The sequence below is a fragment of the Phycodurus eques genome, chromosome 16, assembly GCF_024500275.1.
Source record: "Phycodurus eques isolate BA_2022a chromosome 16, UOR_Pequ_1.1, whole genome shotgun sequence".
Taxonomy (NCBI): domain Eukaryota; kingdom Metazoa; phylum Chordata; class Actinopteri; order Syngnathiformes; family Syngnathidae; genus Phycodurus; species Phycodurus eques.
In genome coordinates, this window is record NC_084540.1 from 19465854 (window position 1) to 19491416 (window position 25563).

General features: G+C 41.7%; 1 protein-coding gene across 4 annotated transcripts in view; it reads right to left on the reverse strand.

The window, feature by feature from the left end:
- Nucleotides 1–1705: 1705 nt before the first annotated feature.
- Nucleotides 1706–25563, reverse strand: part of pbx4 (pre-B-cell leukemia transcription factor 4) — a 29291-nt gene continuing 5433 nt past the window's right edge. For 2 of the 4 annotated variants that reach the window (XM_061699981.1, XM_061699982.1), the window contains 8 exons: nt 24150–24223; nt 10724–10968; nt 9322–9512; nt 9053–9188; nt 7842–7998; nt 6574–6644; nt 5314–5400; nt 1706–4369 (listed from right to left, as the gene is read on the reverse strand). In XM_061699981.1, coding sequence (XP_061555965.1) covers nt 4280–4369; nt 5314–5400; nt 6574–6644; nt 7842–7998; nt 9053–9188; nt 9322–9512; nt 10724–10968; nt 24150–24223 — 1051 coding nt within the window. In that variant the 3' untranslated portion in view covers nt 1706–4279. The remainder of the gene's footprint in view (nt 4370–5313; nt 5401–6573; nt 6645–7841; nt 7999–9052; nt 9189–9321; nt 9513–10723; nt 10969–24149; nt 24224–25563) is intronic. The other 2 variants (XM_061699984.1, XM_061699983.1) reach the window with 1 other exon arrangement.

A 25563-nucleotide genomic window follows, 5' to 3' on the forward strand; every position in this document is an offset into this window, starting at 1 on the left:
ATTTAAAACCCTAAACCTGTTTTGAAACTATACTTTGAAAACCTAACTCTGTTTTGAAACCCTAGTGTGAAACAATAACTCTGTTTTGGAACCCTAATTTGAAACCTTAACCCTGTTTTGAAACCCTACTTTGAAACCCTAACTCCATTTTAAAACCCTAATTTGAAACCCTAACCCTGTTTTGAAACCCTAATCTGGAAACCTAACCCTTGTTTGAATCGCTGTTTTAAAATGGTAACGCTGTTGAGAAACCTTAACCCCGTTTTTTAAAACCTAATTTGAAACTCTAACCGTTTTAAAACCCTAATTTAAAACCCTAACCCCGTTTTGAAACCTTAATTTGAAACGCTAACCCTGTTTTGAATCCCTTCAAATTAGGGTTTCAAAACAGGGTTAGCGTTACCACCCTAACCATGTTTTACAACCCTAATTTGAAACCCTAACCCCGTTTTGGAATCCTAATTAGAAATACTAACCCTGGTTTGAAACTGTTTTTAGGGTTTTTTTGAAATCTTACTTTGAAACCCTACTTTGAAATCCTATCCCGATTTTAAAACCCTAATTGAAACACTCACCCTATTTTGAAACCCTAATTTGAAATCCTATCACAATTTTGAAATCCTAATTTGAAACCCCTAACCCTGTTTTAAAACCCTAATTTGTAACACTAACCCTATTTTGAAACCCTAATTGATGAAAATCTAATTCCATACATTTCCATATTTGCATAGGGATATATGATTATTCAACTGTATTTCAACCGTGAGATTCTATCAAACGATTAAGTTAACTCGGATATTTCCTACTTTACGAACGCAGCATAAACTCACAAGGAAGCGATACCTCATGCCACAGCGCCCCCTGCCGTCATTTTCCATTCCAGTTTTGTTTTGTGCTCTTTTACGTCCAGCGCCCTTCCAGAAATAGATGCTTGTAAACCTGTGCACAAATAAAGTTGAATGAATTAGTTATTCTTAACATAATTGCATTATATTCAATAATTATACAATGTATATTTTAAAATTGTATTTTTTTTTAATTTTAAATAATTCATACATTTCAAATGTAATAAATTGCACTCACACTGTATGTTATGGATAAACTGTATTTAATATATTGAAAGTATTATGAATGCAAATCAAATAATTTAAGTATTAAAACAGAATGAGCTATATATTCAATATGTACATATTATAGTGTGGCTAAAAATATGTTTACATATTAAAAGTATTCTTAGATCTTAAATCTAGAATAATTACAATTATGCATCTATTATAAATAAATATCTATGTGTATATATAAGGTTAATATAATTCAACTAGTAACATCTAACGATATACATGTGTTATAATACATATTTAATAATTACATTAAAAATAAATGTTAAGTTTAAATATAACAACATATTTAGTTAAAAACAACAATTTACATTACTGCATATAAACAAAATTATATTTCCTACTAAAATAAAAAATATATATTCAAATGAATGTCTTATCGTCTCAAATTATGGTTTTTAAGTACTGTACTAAGAAATTTAAGATTTGAATACAATTGTTTGTAGCGTTTAAATTTTTGGTTTCCTACAGCAAGTTCAAAGTTCATAAATTACACGTTGCCATGGCGAAATGTTCGAGAACCTCCCTTCATGTTGAAATCATTTTTAACATCAATCATGTTATTAGAAGACTGACATGATTCAGAAGATGGTGCAATCTCTCCTTTTTATTACATTTGACTATCACAAGAGCATTTTGTGACAACTTATAAAATGAAACACTCCTAAAATCTGAAATCAAATACTGGAAGAAGGGAAAAAAAAGAAAAAAGAAAATCACACTAAATTTTTTTTTTATTATGTTTCTAATAAGAACACTACAATTTGTCATTCTTCCTTTGTTTTTAACTCTTTCTTTCTAGAACAATTCTAAAGTTGAGGTATAAAAGGAGTTCAGACAGAGGCGTGGGTCTGAAAACAGCGGTGGTTTGGGGAGATTTGGGGGGTTATATATACAACAGAGATGGAAAGACAGAGGTAGAGAGGGGTAAATACAAGGGAAAGAGAGGCGATACAAATATACTAAGAAAACACACAAAAAAATAAGAATAATAATCAAAAGGGCTTTTTAGGGGGGACATTTGAGTCTGTGGAGGCCTTTTTTTCCCCCCATCACTTTCTTCAATATGGAAGCATCATTTTCCACAGCAGCAAATGTCCCAAGTAGTAAAACCCCACATTTCCACCCGGTTATGTAACAAAAAGCCTAAATAATAACAATAATAAAAAATAAAGTTGACAAAGAGTTATATAGCGAATCCTGTGAGTGTGTGAGAAGAGTTACAGAGGGACAAAACGGGCCAAAAAAAAAGTAGCATTTGAGCCGAGCGTCAGAAGTTTATAAACGAAACGGTGAAATATTACACAAACTGTACAGTGACATCCATTACACAGGTAGAAAAAAGAGAGGGGAGGGGCAGGCAGGAGGCAGGGAGGGAGGGGCTTGATGACATTTTGGTGTTTTAGAAGTAACAAAAGTAATTACATATCGGGATATCACATCAGTCATTTATTGTTTTTGTTTTTTTTGCTCTCGTTTTAACTCATTCACTGCCATGGACGATTAGAATCGTCAATTGAAATCCAATGGCTTACCGCCGCTGTCGAATATACTCGTCAAGTATGTTCGTTTTTCGACGGGTAAGATTGGAAGAACAGACGCCAGTAGATGGCAGTGTTGCATTGCTTTGGATTTGATTTGCTTGACGTTTCTTACACAAAGCTCGTTTTCTCGGCTTTTGGTGAAACCAACTTATGTTCTACCTCTGATTCCTAAAGAACGGAAAAGGCGAGAAACCCACCCAAAAATTCTGTTGCATGAGGAGCATCTACTTTCGTTTGGTAGGTTCACTGCATATTTTGTCACAGAACACAATATTCTGTGGGTCTTGAAACATCGTTCAAAATGCTCTCGAACAGTTGGCAATACGGGGAACTTTTGAAGTCGGAAGTGAATGAGTTAATTTGAGTTCATTAATGAGTTACTTTCTATCTTCATAAGGCAACGACCTAACTTGAACATTAAAACTCGTGTTAAAAAAATAGCTAAAAAGTCGTTCCAGAGAGCGGAGTCGTTCCTTTTTTTAGTTTTTTGGTAACAAGGGCAACAGAGAAAGTGAGACAGACGAGCCCTCGTCTGATTGGCCGGTGGGGAGGGGAACACAGGGAAGTCCATATTTGTAAACATTGAAAATAAAAATATGTTTCTACCTCCCTCCTCCCAAAAAAATACAGCAAGACACACAAAAATAGTGGGTGGCATCATCATCATCATCATCATCTGATTACTGACTGTGGTATTTTTGGTTTTGGTACAACAGAAGGTAGTCGTGCACGTCGCCATGACGACGCACACAACTGAGCGACACGTGACGCTTATGTCTTTTTGTTTTTTTTGGTCAGACTGTAATATTATACCCTTTTATAGATTTTTTTTCCTCCATTTTTCTTAATTAAAAACCAAGCTAAAAAGTGAGAGGGGGCAACGAGAACACACATCTAGAACGAGTCCTAACATGCATAGAAGACAAGTTTCGCTAGATTCGCGATGGTCGCCCTTGTCGTCACGAGCCCCCTCCTCCCTCGCCCTCTCCGATGCGTTATTGGCAGCGTGTGTGGATTTTTGGTGGCGGCTGGTGCATTCTTACAAAAAAAAAAAAGAAAGACACACACAAAATTGGCTACAATCAGAGAAACTAGCGAATGGGGAAAAAAAACAAAGAGTTAAATCTAATGACCCAAAAAAAAAGGGGGCAATTAGTTCCATCCACGCTTTCTTCTTCTTCGCCTGCTAACTGGTTAGCCACGCTCATAGCACGGATGCTAACAGTGCGACGCGGTGATGTTGATGACGAGCCGGACGGCGCTTTTGTGAGAGCCTGCCGGGCCGCACGTACAGGCGACCAATTGAACGAAGCCAGAGGGGAAGAGCGTGTGTGTGTGTGTGCGTGTGCGTGTGTGTGTGTGTGAGAGAGACAATAACGTGCATATTCACAATTATGTATGGACATCATGACACAGGGTGGAGGCAAGGGGGAGGGGGGGTGAAGTCCAGGGTTGCGTTGCTGTCCTGTGTTCCAGCACAGTGTGTTGTGTTCATGACGTGATCCCGTTGAGTCCAAGATGGCGGTGGGAGAGGGCCCCCCTGAACCCCTCCCCCCCCCCCCCCCCCCCTGCCCCAAGTGGAAATGGCGTGACGGCAAAAGGTGGAGGCCACTCGGATCAGTTGGAGGTGTCGGAGTGGACGCTGCCAGGAGCTCCGGAAGGGGAGGTGACGGAGGGGGGGTTGGTTGGGTCCTGCCAGCTGTTAGCCTGTAACAACAACAAAATGAGCTTTAGAAGAACAATCATAACCTTTGATGTCCTTCTATCGGGTTTGCAAGATAATGGGTTAAAAATGTCCAGGATGCCCTTTTTCAAGCTATTCTCAGAATCAGGATCATCTTTTTTTGCTAATTATGTCAAAAAAGCACAAGGAATTTGTCTCCGGTAGTTGGAGCCGCTCTAGTACGACAATAGACAGCCATTTTGACAAAAAATAATTTTGAGACATAAAAAACACACTACGGAGTGTCACAAAGCAATGAAATTGGAGTTGTGCAAATGATGCTCTGAGTCCTCTAGCAATGTAATGGCAAGAGTTTTGTGGTCTTTTACACCTGGCAATTGAGACAGCCAGATTTCTCATTGATATTCGATATGTAAATAAGATTTGCTCTGATTGGATCGCAGTTATTCTTATGTGATTGTCAAAACTTGGAACGCGCTTCCTGTCACATAGCACGGAGTGCAGCGTGTCACTATGCACGTATTGAACATGTTTGGCTCTACGTATGCATGTGAGCAGTCGTTCTCACGTCTATAAAAAATAAAAAAAAAAAAAAAAAAACATCAAGACCAACCTACGATCACGTTTTAACGGATGGAAGCCCCAACGCCTGCATGAAGCTTAACCTCACCTGGTATCAAGCAGACTACAAAGGCATCAGCAAAACCATGCGGCACCAGAAGTCACACTAATGGTTAGCTTCAGCACAACAACGCTATTAAAAAGAATAAACATTCTAAAATTGCTAGTCTTGCTTTAAAAATGCACACTTTTAGTTGTATTCGTGTTTAAAAAAAATATATGGTTCTCATGGAAGGCACTTGGGAGCAGTTTTAAACTGTAAACATTTTCTTAAAAACGTGTCCTTTCAGCGAAATTGAAAAGGAGGCCTGCAGGCAGTTGTGTCGCGTTCTGATAAGTTACTCACATCCAGGCGATGAGGGGTGTAGAGGCCGCTACCTGACAGCTCCTCATAGCCGCCCGTCAGGTGTGTAGCACGGTGCAGGGTATCCACCTGTCAGCACAACACACACACACACACACACACAAAAGTCAGTCACAGCGACTACACAAAGTCATTACTTTCCAACGCCACAACCAGATAACAACATCGCCGAGTGAGTCTCCACAATCTTTGTCGTGCGTATATATAATCGCTGCCCCTCTTGTTGACCACGGAATGTTCTGGTTGGTCTTAATCACAACTAACGTGACCACCACGTTTGTGTTTCGTTCCGTGGCAGGAAAAGAGGACGAGCGAATAACGGCTTGAGAGCGAGCCGCACGGAACAAAGCTCACTCAGACAAGTTGTGTTCTGTTTGCACTGGTGAACATACAAGTCGCAAAAGAAAAGATCGGAATCTTTGGAATTTTCTGGAAATTTTGAAACAAATGCGTCATCAAATGTGATCTGATCTTCAGCAAAGTCACAACGAACTCAAGCTGCTTAAAGCAGTCTTTGCTCACATTTGTCAGATAGAAATGTGAAAATATCGTTCGCCTAGGCTCACAATATCGAATTGTTTGTGTGGCATTAGTTTGCAGTGATTGTTAAAGAGGGATTTTGGACTGCTCCTTCCTATGATACGCTCTCATAATTCTTCTTAAGAATACTAATAACTGGTGTGGGCTTTTTATAGGTCCTGGCAGTTCCATTCTCATCACATTGATTGGATTCTAAGTTGGTTGACTCCTGACTCCGATTAGCTCTCGGAGAAGGCATTAGCCTATACTGTTTCCACCCTGCCTGCACTGTAAAACAGATAATTATTTGTGTGGTATTAGTTTCAACTGCCAGTGTCTGTCTGTTGTTGTGACTTAGATGAAGACCAATTCCAGCTAAATCCAAAAGGTTCATATACTTTTCCTTGCAATTGCATATGGACATGGAGAGGGATGTTTGGAGGAGCGTGGCGGGATCAATGAAAGCAGGAAGTGTGTATCGTTTCTCTGCACCTAAGGGTGGAAGCTGACAACAGTTCAGCAGCGAGGAGGGGGACACGCTAACACAACTAAAGGATTGGACACTAGAATTATTCTATCAACTCCTCAGTGGTCCTCGTACGAACTTTCTTGGGAAGAGCGGGAACCGGGGTGGGGGGGAGGTCGGGGGTCAACAGGAGCTAGGCTAAAGGGAAGCTATCCCAGGACGCGAGGTCAGCGGACGCAGCCGTCCTCAGTGCGTACCTGCGGCTGTAGAGAGGGTGCGATGCTGATGCCCTCACCGTTGAGCAATCGCAGCCCAAGGTAGCTGTCGCCTGCGTGAGACAAACCGCATCACCCCGGTGACGCCACAGGCAATACATGAATAAGAGCCCATGCTTGTTATTGGAGGGGGAAAAAGGTCACCACTGGTCATGTGCAAGACAAGAGAATGAGGAGGAGGCACAAGAGCAGAACTGCCAGCAGTGGTATGAAAAATAATTTAAAAAAGGTTTTTAAGGGGACACGTAGACCAAACATGTTTTTGACTGTTACTTCACACATTCAAACTATCGCGATAGAGAAGAGGACTGCAATCCTCATCCCAGCCATTTTTTCATTTTTCTCAATTGTTTGGAAACAAAAAGTAGAGTCTCTGTAGTCCCTGGCCATCCATCAAATGGGAAATTAAACCGAGCACATTTTTGGGGTTATCTGACTTTCTGAAAATGTGTCTATGAGCGAGCTCTGGCGCACTTGCGCCTCATTTAGTAGTCACAAAACTCAGGCTCCATCCGCTCAGGTAGCTGTGGCATCAAAAGCCGGACTTGGTACTGGCCCAGCAGTTATACGGAGCCGGGTGGGAGCTGGCCCACTTGCATGACACAGGCTGACCTCAGCTAGACAAGAAATAGGAAAAGGTACTTGAATTCTTGACCCTGTTGTAATTGTCCAATGTTAAGACACCTGGGAACAGTTTCAAATTATTGAAAAAAAAATCATGTTCTCTCTCCTTTATAGATGTCAATGTGAGAAAATTAAGGACATTTCCAATGAGAACTGCTAACAATTTGTGTGTACGCGGGCTCCCTCGTGTGGAATGTAAAAAAAAAATATACAAAAATATATATTTTTTTAAATCAATGATTCAAATATACGAACTGTGCATAAAGTTACCCTGCCTTAAACTTGTTCTTAATCCAGTGTTAAATTGTATTGTATTTGTTAAATATAGTTGTTTTTAATTGGCAAACAGTTTGTTTTCAAACAATTTGGGTCGGTACAATTTGTGTTTAACTTCTATGTGCAATACATGTTCATTGAATCAATGAAGTACAGTTCGTTAATTTTTGAATATTTAAACAAACTGTGGATAATGTTTCAGCGGCTTACATTAATATCAAATATATTTTGGGGGTAATTAAACCTCTGCCTTGTTTTTGATGAAGTAGTTGTATAAAACTAAAAATCACTGGTGTAGAGTATCTGCTAGCCCGTCTGGATGACTCGTCCGTGATGGGAAGGCGTGCTACCTGAGTTGGGCGTCGCCGGTGAGTTGGCCTGGCTAGCTTGCGCCGACACATTGGCGGCGTCCACCGCTGTCTTGACTGCGTAGAGGTTGGCTTCCTCCTGGAACTTGCCGATGTTCTTCTTGTAACGTATTCTCTTGTTGCCGAACCAATTAGAGACCTGGAGACAGGCGGACAATGGAGTGTTCAGACGACAATCTATGCGGGACGGTAGTCGCTCTAAGGCTGGATTTACACTGCAGGTCCCATGTACCCAATTTCAATTGAATGCCTATATTTGACTTTTTGAGTATTTCCATGTGCGTTTCAATTGACACATATCCGACATGGCTATTTTTACACTGACCGTACACACAAAACAACCCAGATACGCAAACGCCTAAATTGCACATAAACAACTCCACAAGTGTCAACACCAAGCAGTGACAACACAAAAGTAAACAATAATACATGAATAACAGAAAAAAATTTAAGTTACACAGTGTTTAGCTAGCCTGGGCAGACTCTTCCACCCCGCATTGATTTAAATGTGGGTCACCTCCACATTACGTCACTTTCTGCTGTCAGAACTTAATTTGAATATTTAATGTCCTCACCTCTAATGGAGCATATTCACACCACAATTAATTGTGTATCCTTTGCTGCTCGTAGCTGTGTTTATTTGTGTTGTTTCAACAGGCACGGGTGTGTATACGTCACCACTTGGATGACATCAAGCTGGCATTGACGGGCAGATCTGATGTAGGCCTTTCCACTGCGCTCGCATCGGTGTATAAAATGTTGCCCAGCTATATTGCCTTTCATCGTTAATCATCTTTATTTATGGGTTTTTACATTACACTTACTTACTGTAATGCACACGCATGTGGCAAAGGACACCTATTCAGCAGTTTATTGAATGCCAGGTGGACAGTAAAACACCCGTGAGCACATTTAACGCAGAAGCTGCTGTCAGCCACAGCTCTCACTATACCGTTTCTCGATTGCAGATTTCCACCTATTGCGGGTGCATCTGGACCGTGTCCCCCGCAGTAAATGGGAGATCGCTTTATTCGATTTTCAACCACATTTGGAAGAGGCCTGATTCGGATTCCGTGTGGTTTTTTTTCTAATTACACTGCCATGAAGCATATCTTAATTGTGCCACTTCAGAGTGAAAGAAATGTGTCACCTGAGCCATGCAGAGTGAATCCATCCTTGGTGGTTGCATTTACCTGAGACACCGTGATCCCACACTTTTTGGCCAGCTCCTCCTTTGCCTCCTCACTAGGGTAAGGGTTAGACAGGTGGGAGTAGAAATACTCGTTGAGCACCTCTGTCGCTTGCTTGTTGAAGTTGCGCCTCTTGCGTCTGACGTGGAGAGAGGAAACAATCAGCAGCATGCTCGGAATGCGAGTTCAGCCTTCCGGAGTATTACCAGCAATCAGAGTCACACACACAAATAGACACAGTGCACGCATCGAAGACGCGGGCGCACACAGACCTGGCGTCAAGGAAGCGCGAGCGCAGGATCATGACGGCCTCGCAGGTGCTCTGCTTGAGCTGCATCTGGATGGAGCTGAACTTGCGGTGGATGATGGCCACCATGCGCTCGATCTCCTTGGGCGAGATGGGCCGTGTTCGAGACTGCTCTCTCAGCAGGTTCATTACATGGTTGGTGAACTCGCTGCATGCCTGCAGAGAGAGAGAAGACCAGTCTTGAAAGCTACTGCTGAGATAACGAACGACAAAGTAGAGAAGCTGTCAGGTGCTACGAAAGAGTCGGTGGATATGAAGAGAATGTCTCGGCTCTAACTCTTTCTGACTGGATAATCTGCTTGTCATGAGGAAGTTTAACAGAATACATATACCTACAAAGCGTTGGGAGATTTTGGGGTAGCCATCCATCAAAACACCATTCACACTCACATTCACACCAAAGGACAATTTAGAGTCTTCAATCAACATAACATGCACGTTCTTGGAATGTGAGCGGAAGCAGCCTGAACTCAGATTCGAAGCCGGGACATCTCGCCTTTGAAGCAGACTTGCCAAACATTACGAAACTGTGCTGCCCTTTATGGACAACAACTATGGAGAAAGAAAGTCATTTTTAAAAGTCCCGCATTTTGGTTATTTATATATCACTATAGAGTGACTCTCTAACACGGACATATAAAACATATAACATATAAAACTTTCAATTTCATTTAAAATAACACCTTGGTTTTGTCATACAAGTTTCCAGAAAGGCCCCTCTGACCAGTTTTGTATCAGCCGAGTCCATATTTGGCTAAGACCTCCCCCTTTCCTCTGATTGGTTGCCTCTGTATGTTGACAGCGCTGGCTCGGAGCGCAGAGGTAGGCGGAGATCTTCTCTAGTGACGTAGATAAGTTCGAGAAACTCGAATAACCAGATTTCAGGCCTCTTCTGGTCTGGGACTCGGGAATGCGTGGATGATTTGAATTCATATTTCACGTTTACGTTTCACGTTTACTGAGGCACCACAGAGGCACCAATATTACATCCCAAATACAAGGAAAAGTTGGTTTGGTAAAACATTAGTCGGCTGAGAATCATCAGTTCATGTGTGAGACAAAGAGTAGGAGGAACACAAAATGTATTTTTCTCAAAGTAATCTTGTCCTGAAGGGATAATATTGTTTGTACAAGCATATGCTCAATTTATTGGTGGCATACACTGTTTTGCCACACTATTAGGCATAGCGGATACAGTTATGGCCATCCCGTCGCCTACGTTTACCCTACTGTGGAAACACAAGCCAATCAGGATTTATTGTTCCAAATCACACTCTTGCAAACAGAACTGCACTATTTGATGGAAACATGGCTTAAATGTGACTGACAGGATTGTAAATGATTTTAAAGCAGGCTGAGGACCACACCTGTTCATACTTCTCCAGCTCGGAGTGGTATATCTGGCGTATCTGAGCCAGCTTGGCTCTGTAGTCGGAGTGTTCGATGCTGCTGTCGGTAGGCGAGCCGCCCGCCGCCGCTGCAGCCGCGGCCGCCGCGGCCGACCCTCCGCCTTTCTCCGGTCCGGATACGCCCTCTGCCAGCAGCATGTTGTCCAGACGCATGATTTGCGGATCTGGGGGGTCTTCCTCCTGCACGCCTCGTATACTCAGCACTGGATGGAAGAAGAGAGATGGGAAAATGTAGTTAGTATGGGCCAGGTGTAAAATTTTAGTACAGATGGACCTTGGTTTACAAAGGAGTTTGATGTATTTGTTGCGGCCTAAACGTCAACTTCAGAGGTTACTCTATATTTTGATGATGGATGTATTGTTTGTTCTAGAGGCCAGAGGCTTCAACCAAGGCCTCGTGTATCTTTTGGGGTTGGGGGGTGCGGGGTGATTATGCGGGGGTTGTATACATGTATACATACGATTACCTGATTATTAGTAAAAATATCTATATATATATTTAGGTTTTTATCAAGGGGGGGGGGGGGGGCGCATTACTTGGTTAGTCGACAAAATATCTATAGGACTATCGATTCTAAAAAGATTAGACAGTGACAGCGCTATTTTTGACGCAGGAGATTGTGTTTCGCCAGCGTGGCTAAGGTGGGCAACACTCGCTTCGCCACATCCTGTTTCAAGTAGCCACGGGCGAGGTGGCGAACGGGTAGCGCGAACCCTACTAGTTGACTAGTTTAATAGTCGGTTCTACCCCAAATGCTAACGCAGCGGTCGACTCAGAAGTACAGTAAATATGTGAATGAAAAACCTTGTGCCGTGTGACGACATATTCTTACAACGCCTCAAAATGTCAAATGTCGGTATCGGCATACATCAGAGACCCTGTAAATACAATTAATCAAATGGCCTTTTTGAGTTAGACCTATTCATGTTTTTTTGTAAATAGAACACACACTTAGAGATAGGCTCTCCCGGCGGGTGCAATGGAGGATGAACCCTTCTCTCTTCTTAAATTCTAAGAGGTGCAGCTCTGTCAAACCCAGTCAGGTTTTGCTCCACCCACCCCCGAGTGGTTGCCGACTGAATTGCCAATGAACCCCAACTTGTGCTCAGGATGCACAGCAGAGGGCAGTGTGGTCCCTCGGTGGCAGGCTGCCAGAGATAAGGGCATGAGGCATGGGACCAGTAATGGGAGTGCATGTGCTGTCACTATGAGCCCCAGTGGCCATAAGTATAGTTATCAGTCGCTGCTCTCCACCACTGTATTATACCAGGACCTCTGTCAGCCCGCAGCCCCCCTCACATCTCTCTCTTTCACACATACACAAACCTCCAGATAACACTATGTTAGTGGAAAGTTTCTGGCGCAGACAACTATCTTTTAGTTCGCCACCTCCGACATTTTACATCTTTCACACTGCAGGAAAGGTACAGAGAAGAAGGCCACTTCTTGGAGAGATTGTCTCTGTTCTCTGAGCATACGAAGACTATAACATCAACATGGAAACATCTCTTAGTTCACATGGACATATTTGAGGGCTAATAATATGTCGAGGCAAAATTGACCAGTTTATTAAATTAAGGCTAGCGCGACAAATTTATTTAACTCCCACCAATATTCTGAATGATCTCACCTTTATCAAGCAAATGCTCAGTGCTGTTTAACTGATTTAAATTTGTCATATCAAAAAATAATAATAAATAAAAAGTTTGTTTTAAACAGACACCAGCAATATGAATGACGCGATTAATCCCACGGAAACTGGATGCCGTTACTTGGTCCTCCTCGCGGATTATGCAAGTTAGTCAAAGCTCACGCCAAAGGTTACGGAGCGCACAAAATCGGTCGTTCGAAACGTCTCTGCTTCGTGCGACTTTTGTACTGATTTTTGTACAACAGTGCTGTGAGTCATAGTGTGGTTGTTTTACCACGGAGAGTGAGACAGAAAAACAGGTTAGCAGCTACAGAGCAGAGTGTGGGTTGTTGTGCTAACAAATGTGGAAAAGAAAAAAAGTTTTGCTCAAAACATTCCAGATGCCAAAGACCGAGCAGATGAGTTCAGTTTTTTTCCTCCAACGTTCATTTGATAAATGAGTGTTCCACCATTTGTAGCAAAGCGTCCAACTCCCTCCCTCCCTTTTTTTCTTTTCTTGTTCCTTCTTGCCTGTTTCTTTCTCTCTGCTTAGGTCTCTTCTATTTCCAAGGCGCATTCCTGCTCTGCTGCTCCCCCATCTTAGGGCTCAGGAATGCAGCAGACCCTGCCGCCTGAACTAATGACCCTGATTCGCCCATCGTTTTCCCTCCATTTTTTCTTCCCTCTCAGTCATTCACCAGCAGGCTCCCCACTACTTAGCCAGATAAAGTGAAGCTAATTCAACACACAAAAAGTACTGTTTTTGGACCTATTGTACTGCTGAAATGGACACCTCTGGTTTGGTGTTTCGTAGACGCGCGAGTTGTTTCCACAGACAAGAATTAGGCCGTACTGCCGCAGGCCACGTGGAATGTCCATCATGGGGGTCAGGGGTGCTTTTTTACTCTCCATTCATGGAGAAATAGAGCTGATGTACAGTACAGAGGGCAACTGTAGAACTCCAAAAGCTTCTCACCACTTCGCCCCCTCCCTCTTTGCCCCTCCCCACCTCATTATGGCCCCCAGCTGTAGCCTAATGCCCCTACATTCCCCTAATTACTCCAATTAAGCCGTGATTACCCACAATTGCACTCAAGCACAGTCTAGTGGTCCAGTGGTATTATGGCAGATGCAGAGATGAGTTAGGATTGTGCATACATATATCTGTGGAAATAAGTTAAGTTTATTTTATTTAAAAGAAGCATTCAGACTTTTTGGCTTACTACTTGTTTGGTTGTTGCTTAATTTGCATTACTTGTTGCTGGTAGACTTTCTCCAAGCTGCCACAAATGCTGTGAAAAATGACAACAAAAGGGAAAAAAGCTGTTTTACTCATAAGGCTCTTCTTGAAAGCACACGCACAGACGGTTGAGTTACTGAGAAGCGACGCTACTTAAATTCGTCTTATTCCGATAAGACGAGAGAGGGCCTACAGTACTTTGCACATGTTCCCACCCTCGCTGTGGCACCGAGAGATGGAGCGAGCAACGTATACTATGAAATATTCAGGATATCCAGCTGGGCTTTCGCTGCATACATAATCATTCTCATTTCTGCGCTGCTGCCAGTGTGGAAGCCGTTGAGCTGTGCAGACACAACAGCGGGCTGCGTGGAGCGTGGCTGTAAGTTAGGGTGAAGAGCCTAACCAATACTGTGTCGTGATGTACATTAACTGTAATGCCGTCCACACAGGGGCGCAGATAAGACTTAAACGCAGTCAGTATATCATTGCTCAGCTCACAGCACAAGCTTTATCCTTGTCTCTCTTTCCCCTCGCTAGCATCTCCTTTTTCACTCTGTCTCCCCATAACACACATCCCCTCCCCCCTCTCCCTTTCAGCGCACCCCCACCCCCTCTCCCTCCCCCCCTCTGTTCTCCATTTCAGTCGAGTTCTCCATGTGAGCCGCAATCCCTCATGCTGTCAGCCCCCCCTCTCCCTCTCTCTGTAGACAGACAGGATTAGCATTTTAATTGCATCAGCTCCCTTGGGTATTCTCAGCCTTTCACTGGGAGAGAGCAAGGGAGCGGGAGAGAAGGATAGGGGAAGGGGAGGAAGAGGGAAAAAAAGGTGAGGAGAGAGGGGAGGGTCGAAGGAGAACCAAGGAGAATTGCAAAAAGGAGTCACAGGAGAAGATGCGTGTTTGTGTGCGTGTTTGTGCAAAGCGGGGAAGAGACACCGAGCGGTTACAGAAATATAAAGAATCCAGAGTCGAGGCATGCCAGAAAGGGAGAAAAGATGGGAGTGTGAATGCATCAGTTATCCTTTCATTACACAGATAAAGAGAACTGGGACACAGAAATCTTTCCACAATAATCAAAAATGATGTACAGTAAAAGAATGTGCACATTTACCTTACAAGAAAAGAGTGCTATATACCTTGATATGTTAGTGCTATTTATGTATGATGTTCATAATTATTATTATTATTTTTAAAAAGGTCAGGTTAATGTCATGCTTGTAGGTAGGAAGGTTAAAGGAAAGGAGGGGTTCTGTTGACGAGGACACTGTCTGACATCAACACTGAAGCGCCTGCATTACAAATTAGATGTTTCCTTAATGGGGTTTAAGTAAATCAAAATGTAATGTCAACATTAAAGCACTGTTACATACCCCCGACCCCCTCATTTTTAGTTTTTTTTTATTAAATAAGGTGATTTTTTGTGTGTGTGTGTGGAGTACAGTCAACTTAATGAGCACAATCCATATGTTCATTGCTACTTTAAGCAGCTCACACTAATCAGCATCTGTTTGGGGAGCTCACTAGAGTCCTGTTGCACGCAGCCCTCCACTCCCCTACAAACAAACACACACACACAACTATATATACAGTACTGTATATAGTAAACACGATGTGGTCTGATTCAGTTGTGGAATTGGACAATTCACACCTTGGGCTACACTTCAGCCCCAGCATATCATTAATCAGCACTTAATTAACTAAAAGGGAGAGAATTGGACTCCAGAGCGATGACGACGCCGAGCCCCCCCTTGAACGGTCATACGCAAACACCGTCTCACCCGAGCACAAACACACGCACACACACGAGCGCACTAAACACTAATGAGGGATAGATCAATTAGTGTTGTCAGGTAATAGCGGCTTTGCTATGTCTTAATCATTAATATGCATATTTTGGGTTATGAGAAAAATGGAAGAGCACAATACGTTTTAGTATCAAAAACATACAACAGAATTTAAATGAAATCCAAATATTTACATTATTGCACCTAATTTAGGTGATAAACCATTCGACTCCACATAATTAATTTCTCTTTAATAACGTTAATTACCAGTCACTAAAATGGAGGCTAGACTCCATAAAAGAAAACACACAAAATTGTAATTACAACTACTTTAAATTTAATTGCAATTATTTTCCTCATAAAAACCTAACAACGTTTGTTTCGGCTATTAAATGAAAGAGGATGTGATGACAGAGGACATGCAATTATTTTAAGTGTAGGCGGCGTGAAGGCTGAAGTACTTCATTTTATTTACATCAGAATAGTTTAACTTTAAGACATAAGATGCCATTAAGAATATTGGCTGCTTTACGAAGCATCAAAATTAACAATGTATAAAATACATTTTGTCCTCGAGGAATATGCATTTGACAACATTTCCATGATCGGGAAAATGAACAACCAATTAATTGATCATTTGTAATATTTAAAAGCTTTCTAAATTCATTTTAGACAGTGTATATAAAAGTCGACACATTCCTGTTTAGACACCAGGTTTTTGCGATATAAAAACTGAGACCAACAGAAGTCATTTCAAAACATTTTACGCCATTCATGTGACCTATAATCCTTACAACTCAATTGATGTATTTTTTATCTTTTCGAGATTGCACATAACAATAAGCAAATGAAATTACATGGTTGCACAAGTGTGCACACCCTCATAACTGGGATGAGGCTGTGTTCAGAATTAACCAATCACATTCAAAATGGGATCAAAACACACTCCCACCATTTAAAATGCCTCTGATTAACTCCAAACAGATATAATATATTCTAGTAGGACTTTCCTTACATTTTTTTGCTTTTTAGCAGAAGCCAGAAGATTTTGTGGTAACACTGAGTGCTATTTCAGATTGTTGATAATTATTTTCACCTTGTCTAAGGCCCCAGGTCCAAGTCTCCCAAAAATGTGGGAAAATGTGTAGTGATTGCAAAGAAAACTAATTTGAACTTGTTGGCCATAAATGCAAAAGCTATGTTTGGCACAGACACAACACTGCTCATCAGCAAAAGAACAACGCACCTGCAGGGAAGCATGGTGGTTGCAGGGGCATCATGAGCAGGGACTGCTTTTCTTCAGCTGGAACTGGGGCCTTAAGGCTTCTTTATACTAGCTCAGATGGCGACCGCGCTGACGTCACTGCGGCTATCCCGCACACAGTTTGCCTTTATACTCGAGCGCATCCCACGCGCGCTGTTTTGAAAGTGTGCTGCAGTTCTCCTCCTAAGTCGGGGGGTGTCGCTACGGCTGCCATTGGCTAGGACGCCACAGTGTGGAGTTTCCTCTGCATTTTTTGGGCCATTTCCGGTAGCCGTTTTTACTTTACTTTCCGTAACAAGGAACCAAGCAACAACAATGGCGACCGTGGAACAGAGTCTGCTAGAACAAATGGACTTAGATGACCAGATGATACGTTTAATTATGCTGCAAACTCGATCGAGAAGGCGGCGGCGTAGGTGCTATGTGGAACCAGGAGAAACGCTGATTACATTATCACAGCATGTGACTAAAACGGACCAATCACGAGAGATGATTGGTATTCTACATGCAGTAACAATTTTTGCCGTATGCGCGTCAAGCGCCGCAGAGGGGCCGCGCGGGCCAATTCATTGGTCACATGATGCAATGCGGGAGCGTTGTCGGCCGTTTAAAAATTATTTATCTTGGGCTCATGTTTTTATATCACAACAACAAGGTGTTTGAACAGGGGTGTGTAGACTTTTATATTCACTCTATGCCCTGTGTTGCATTGCAGTGGTCTGCATGGATCTCGAAAAATTTCCTATATCGTACATTACGTTGTTCTTCTGTGAGACTGCACACTAGTTGCGACCAAACTCAACAGCGCACCTTCCGGTTGGAGCCAAGTAGTGCGCTTCATTTTGCCTCTCTTGCTTCAAAACGTGATTTAGTCCACTGCCGTTGTGCACGGGGAAAGAGGAAAAGCACAAGATTGTGAAATGTCACGAGAGGAAGAGGAGGATGAAGAACGCGTAAAAGCAAAGCGGCTACGGCACGGCTCGGCTCTTCCCCCCAGTCGACTCTCATCAGGCCAGCTGCCTCCTGTGCTCATTAGTGCAGACTCTTAAGGAGCTCCTAAAGACTTTGTGAAAAATGAACGCTCATTTGAGAGGTCGTTAATTTGCACTGTTATGCAAATGATGCCGCAATTAAGCGATAGATCAGACGCGTGGTCCTCATTTATAACACGTGAACAAGCATTATGACACAGTCAGATGGTGTCACAGAGCTGAGGCGACATGTTTAGCCTACACTGGTTGATATACCTCAGAGGAATAAAGCCACTTTATGGTTGGTCAAAATACCATTGCACTCATGTTTTTGCGAGAGGTTATTTAAGAGCAAGCACATCTGTAAAATAACAGACATATCTTTGCAGAAGAGCTTACAGAGCTGTATTTCAAAATCACAGACACAACAAATCAACAAAACCAGATTTCATTTTTATGATTTTTTTTTAACCCAGCTGTGTTTAAATAAAAGGCCCAGTTGCTGTGGTCCATACCTGCACACACACAAAAAAAAAAAAAACTACCAAGCTGTGAAAAAAAATTAATGCAGGTTTAAAAACATCATCACAAAATTAATACATTGGTGCAAATTTAAACCCACTTTCATAGGAAATGCACTAATATCAATACATTTGCTTTGCTTTGTTTGGTTAAATGTAACCAAGCAGAGCGCCACAATGATTGTAAACTCTTTGTAAAAGTAGGTTTAAAGTGGCTCCTATAACCACTATATCACTGCCAATCCCTGCATTTATGACGCGGTGTAAAACGTACAAACAGTCTGGGTTAGCGACGTGAACAATTGCAGAGGGGTGGAAAGCTCCCATCAATTATAATTAATCCTTAATTAGTCAGGATTAAGAGCTGGGATCCGACACTCTCCCACCCCTCTGCCACCAACCTAGTGCAATCCATCTGAGACCATATTTACATGTCTCTGATTAAAGAGACCTTGCTTTAAAGGAGCAAGCCTTTAAAAGCAGTGTGAGGGGGCCAGGACATGCTGAAAAGGAGACCAGATGAGATGAAGAGGTCAGGGTTCACTGTGTGGGCGATGTTGGCCCAGTACTGACAGGTCACACAATATTTCCGTGTCTTGAGACTTACTCAGAAGTAATCCAATGCAACTGGACACAAATATATTTGAGTAGTCAATCACACATCATGGTAAGGTGACAGGGTGTGTACAGGCAAATAATAGTCAACGATTATTTTTGCCATTAGTCACCTAATCGGATCATATGTAAATTGCATCTTATCGCAGCTGCTCTTGTAGAACCATCGTCAGCTTGAAGTGTTTAAAGTATGTGCAAATGATAAGATAATAGCACATTAAAATTTTAATAAACTTTGCACCTTGTACCATAATTCCTGACATGTTTATATATGATAGCGAAAATTAAAATGAACGTGATACGCTGGCCTTTAACATTTTTAGTTGTAAATGTAAAGTGCACTTTAAAATGGAACCAAACACTATGCACAATCATGTAAATCACAACAAGAATCTGAGAATAACCTGTTCTGTATTAAGAGCACATGCTTTGACGTAAACAGAAAGTAAACATCATGGAAGTCAGTTAAGAAATTAGCAAATTCTGATGTATGTTCAATAAAAAATGCATTGCCTTTAATGGGAACGTTGCTCCCCCCTCAACATGGCTGCCATGTAGCTTTTCATTTCTGTGGTTATAACGTGACATCAAACACATAACTTGTATGTTAAGGCTAATTAAATCGTCATCGTTAGCCTTAAGCTAATGTTAATGTTTATAGCTTTAAGCAAGTAGTTCTTTGCTGTAGACGCTAATATTAGCAGCTTGCTATCTAAATAGCTTACCGAGATGACTGTCTCGCTTCATAAAAATTGAATCAGCCACAACATACTTTCTTTTTAGATGCTCATGTATCGCTGTTGTGCTGCCATGAAAGGCAAGTTCTGTCTCACAGGTTTTGCATCACATTCCTCTTGAGTATTTTTGATGAGAATGCTCTAACTTTCGGACTACATTGCTAACGCCGGTTAGCCGTGGTTCTTCCGGGTACATCACGGGCGGGCCCGAATAACCACTACTGCGTATGCGCGTCACAGCCAGAAGGCAGACAACAGATTGACAGTCGGAGGATTCAGGTACTTATGAGAGAAAAACAAACAACGACATCGACTATTAAATTGTCGATGAATTTGATTATCGACGTACTTGTGACTAGTCAACTAATCTTGGCAGCCCGAGTGTTTCTTCCATCAGTGGTTACCCCGAAATAAGCAATAATCGTATATGATAGACACAGAAAAATAATGATACAATTGTAGTGAGTTTTAGACTTTTGTTTTATATAATGATGTGCCGTTGTAATTTACTGGATTCGTGTGCTGCAAGATAGGTACAGAGAAGCACGTCACGTTCAAAATTGAGTGACATAACAACCAAAACAAAAATCATATGGCAGTGAAATATTCCATGGAGATGTCCTCATTTTACAACTCCAGACAGCCTTGTCGGTAAACAGGCATCCTGTTCCTGTAGGAATAATGTCACATGGGAAAGTCAGCTGGCCCACACACCATTAGATCTAGGCTGAAGGTTGAGTTGCCTTGCTTCCTCACTTTAAATTGGGGGGTGGCGGTAGAGGTTGTGTGCGTGTGTGTGTGTGTGTGTGTGTGTGCGTGTGTTGTGGGGGGCGTCTGTCAGGGCGAGGGGTCTGTGTGATATTAGCCGTCTGCCAATCTGGCTTGGGAAATGGACATCGAGTAATTACTCCTGCTCTTACTGCCTCATCAATCTCCTTGTATCACTCCTGCACATACCCCCCACCATCCGCCCCTCCAACACCAACACACACCATCTTTTTTTCCATTCTCTTCTGCAAGAAAGGGGGGCTGGGGAGTGACAGGACACCACACATCGCAAGTGAGATTCCTCAAAAAGCCAATGAGATAATCCTACTCCACTGCATTGCATTAATATAAATTGAGAGGTTTCAGGAAGTAATTAAAAAGCTGAGAATTTGTCCATATGAGGATCCGGGGATATTTTTGCTATAAAGGTTAATAAAAGTACAATAATGACGACAGCCCATAGGTTCCTAACAACAATAAAATTTTATAGCTTTTCTAAATTGGGCTCTTTAAAACTTGTAATAATTAAGCTGCTTTAATGAGGCCCGTGATTCATAAGGCTTCATGTGCGCAGATCTATTAAATTAAGAGCATTAGCATCGAAGTCAAGTGATGGTTAAAAACAACAGTTGAAATTACAGGGTAACCTCCAAGATTAGATTTTATGCCAACAAATAACCACCATGACCCCATCATTAAAAGCATTATTATTATTATTGCAAGATACGTCATATTTTACTTATCTTTTACTAGTCAAATCCTTGAAATTACACAAGTCAAAACAAGCCACTATTGACTACTGTTGTGGTGAATACACAAGTGGGTAAATTAGCAGTCTGTTTTGAGTTCTTACAATTTTTTAGTATGTTGCAATTCAATTAACATGTAATTGAGACCATTTGGTGGCTGAAATAGTCCAGTATTGTGATGCATGCCACAATGGGTTGCTGTGAATATAGCGTGATTGCTAATGCTAAGAGGAGGGTAGTCACTGGAGTGTGGCAAGAGTACTTTTAGCAAGATGAGGATTAAGCATAAAGTCCGACAACGACCATCTTTTAGTTTTTAACACTTATTGACAAGACCCCACCCTATCTTCGCTCTCTGCTCACCAAGCATACCAGCGTTTTTATTAACCTCTTCTTTCCCTTCTTTTCAATTTTCTGCCTCAAACGACTGGAATACTCAGCAACAAATAATCATCGTTAAAAAGTAAATAGTGAGGGATATTGTAAATGATCACTGCACCTGATTTTAGCCTAGAACCTTTAATTCACCATGTGGTATGATGTAACGTAGTGTATTAAATAACTACATCACACTGTACAGTTTTTGTATTTGCTTTTATTTTGCTTTGTTTTACTCTGGTGTGTGCTGCCAAGTTGGCATTGCAAATGAGAATCTCTTCTCCATTACCATACCTGGATAAATAAAGCTTAAATAAAATCAAAATGTTGAGCTATGAGTGCAGCTTCTCGCGGTAACTGGCATATGTAAAATGTGCGCTCGTCTGGGGAGAAAGGAAGGAGAAGGTACTTAACTATATACTTTGTTGTCTCCAAGGTACAACGTGCACACTGTCACATCAATTCCTCATGAAAACTATTCAAATCCCATTCGAAACACATCCGAAAATAAATTGGCAATATTGGCATGTGTAATAAAAGGAACTTCAGGGTTGTGACAGAACAGAGTGAGTGACAGACTCATGATATTTACGTGTACAGCAAAAAGGAGAACATGAAAGGTAAACAGAAAACGCCTAAGAAAGATGCCCAAACTAAATGTAAAAACTTCTGAGGGTAACTGTGGTGGCTTGTGGGAGATTTCTGGCATATGCTGTCCCGTTGCACTACACATGAGCTATTTTTAAAGTAAATACCCATGAGAGCGAGGGAGACGAGAACAAGAGTTGAAGCAAAGCCCCTAACTCTTCACTCTGATCATTTCCCGTCTCTCCTTTCTTTCTTCCTCAAAGTGTGTTTTTTTTTTTAATGAACTATTAAAGAGTATCACATTTCATGCTGATGTTTAATTTGGTGGTTTGGGTGTGGGTTGGTAGGGTGACGTAGCGAGAAGGGGGCACTGGCATTTGCGCAGAACATTTCCTTTACAATGAAAACAATCTAACCAACTGCAGCACTCAGAGGAATTCACCTCCCCTCCCCCACGGCCCTCCTCCCCTCCTCCAACAGCACCATTACATTACCATATCAAAGCCCCGAGTTCAAAGCGAGTCTTCTCTTTCAAGAAAGGGAGTGAGGCTGAGGCAGAGAGGAGGAGAGGACAACATAGAATCAGTAGGAGTAGACCCAAAGACCGAGTTTGCTTTTATCCTCCTTCAATGCGCTTGCACTGTATGCGCTCAAGAGAGAAAGTGTGTGTGTGCTGACAAGTGCATGTCAGTGAGGGGGGGAGACCACATAAAATGTGTGGAGATACAAGAGGGTTACTGATTGGGTCTTCCAAAAGCAGAGCCAAAGAGAAGTCAATTCCCATTCCGACAGCACATAATGGAGCCTGCAGGGGGTCTTATGAGGCGCAGAGAAATGCCAAAGCAGGTAACACAGTGCAACGGGGAGGGCGCTGCGTGGCAGATGGCCGGCAGCTAACCAGCAAAGACAAATATTTCTGCATCGTACTGTTAGCATATTCACCTCCAGTATAAATCTATCATTTAACTACCTCCATGCCACCCCCCCCCCCGACCCCTCCTACATTGCATACTGTATGAGTACTAACAGAGCTTCTCTCTAGTTGGCTGTGAGACTAAATGTGAAAATCAAAGTGAATGGCATTAGGGTAAATAAGAGGACTGGTTGCCTGGGAAACGGTGTACCCTGCCCCACTCACTCAAGCCTAGCCTGTACTTTTCTCCAATCACTGGAGAGCAATAATACATTATTGACAGAGGGCCATGGCAGGCAGCAGTGCAGCATTTTTAAATTGTATTTGAACAAGAGAGGATATTTCGGTGAGAAGACACACAAGTGAGAGGCAAGCACACAGAGGGGGGAGAAGATTCAAAATCCCACCCATTCACAGTACCATAACCATCAATCTGCCAGCCATCCCAAGCCTTCGTCCTTTGAACCGCACTTGAATCTGTCAGATAGCTGACTGGAATAGCTAACAAGATGGGGATAACCAGCTGGTTTTGCTTAAAATAATTGTGTGACTGCGATCAAATTCTAAATAATTGCATGTGTTCAAACATAGCTTTCCATCGGATCATGTTTATGTGCGATCCAACAACATTAATAGAGAGAGTTACATTATTTTTAGTTAATCTGGTCGAGCCACATGCTACGTTTGGCTGAGGGTGCTGCATTGATATGCATAGCAATTTATTACCAATGCATAATTGCATTATACTGCAGTGAGTGTAGACGTTCTAAGAGTGTCGGAAAATGGCATGTCGAGATGCTATAATACACTGCCTGTGAAGCAATAACGTCTTTTCATATCTGCCTGCTGTCAACGAGTGTGTGAATTTTTTGTCCAGATTACGCAAGGCTATTTTTTTGTCTTTCCTATTAATTTGAGCAAGATATAGTAGATGTAGTGATTGCAGTATATGTTGAGCAGTTACTCGTGTTTGCTTTTGTGTGCGGAGGTTTTTCAATTACTTTTGAAACCAAATCTCGATAAATACTGAGAATCTGCATGGCCGAGACTAAACAAATACAATCAACACTCGATCATTTGCGAGTTCTGTCAGGCCAGGAAGGAAGTAGCTTGGATGCAAGGAAGCCATTATTGGAGGGAAGGCGCGACAGTGCACCTCCAAACTGGGTTTCAACTTGCATGGAGTGCAGAATAAAAAGGAAATGAGCGAAGTTGAAACTCACCTGTCTTCTCTTTGATCTCACAGAGAACACTGAACAGGGCTGGCTTCATTCTGTGACAGTTAAGGGCATGCTTCCTGCACGAGAGAGAAGAGGGAATGAGAAAGGGGGGAGAGAGCGAGGAGGAACATAATAAAAAATAAAAAAGAGACCCCCCCCCCCCATCTCAGGTTGTACCACGTCTTCCTCTTCTTAAAACTTACTCTAGTCTACCGCGGTATGTGCGTGTGTTTCAAAAGCGTCGAGCAGCACGGCTTCATGGCATTCTCAATGGGAAATGCCTTTGTCTGTCATAGCAGAAATATATCTGATGCATCAATGTGAACATAAATAAAAAATTATGCCATTTCAAAGATCTGTACTGTGAGACAAGTCAAGGAGCCTAATAGTCATCGCTAATGAGTTACAGAGTTATAATTGCTGGGCGCCAGATTCCAGTTGCTTGCATGTTCTGTAACTGTTGCAAAGCAGTCCCCTATGCCTCATCATACTGTCTGCTGTATGCCTGACTTGCACACTACAGATTTGTGCTTCTTCTCCTAAAAAAATACATTATGATTATCATTCTTCTCCATCTTCCATACAGTCCATTTGTACAAACCCACCAGTCGTTAAAAAGACTAAAAGTGAAAAGAAGTTTGGGACTATAAAGTAGTAGTGATGAGTAGAGGTGCAAAAATTAATCGCTTAATCAACAACTAATCGAACATAAAATTATTCGACAACTATTTTGATCATCGATTATTCGTCTGGGGACCTTGTTTAACTTTAAATTGTCCAAACCTGTGATGTTTCAGCCGCTCAACAGTATATATTGTCAGATTTCTGTCGTCTTCCATGAAAGCAGACTGATTTGCAAACATCTGCTTTAACTTCAGAAAACAACGATCAACATTTTTGCTAATTTTCTGAAGTTACGGCCCAAACCAGCAACTGAATTATAATATAATATAATATGTCATGTTCATTTTATGCACTGTCAATTTGAAATGTCCTGTTTTTAATAAAGGCATGGAATGAAAATTTTTTTTTTTTAATTCAATATACCAATAAATCTAAAAAGTAATCAAAAGATTAATCGATGATTGAAATAATGTTAGTTGCAGCCCTAATGAGTATACTGTATTGCTATAATTGTTAGTTAATTTGTGCCAAAACCATGAAAATCACAGTACTGTCCTGCAACAGTCAATGAGTAATGAGTTTCGATGAGGCCCAAAACTAATTAATTTCACATTATTAAGACTTCCAACCGGGTGTCAGATTCATTAAAACTACCCCTGTGTATCTCATTAAATCCAATCACTGCTGAAGTAGTCAGAGATGTGTCATTTACATTAATGGCAACTGTCTGTTCATGATAGAATAAACACAAGCATATTATGACATCACAACGAGTGTATTATGAACATATTTG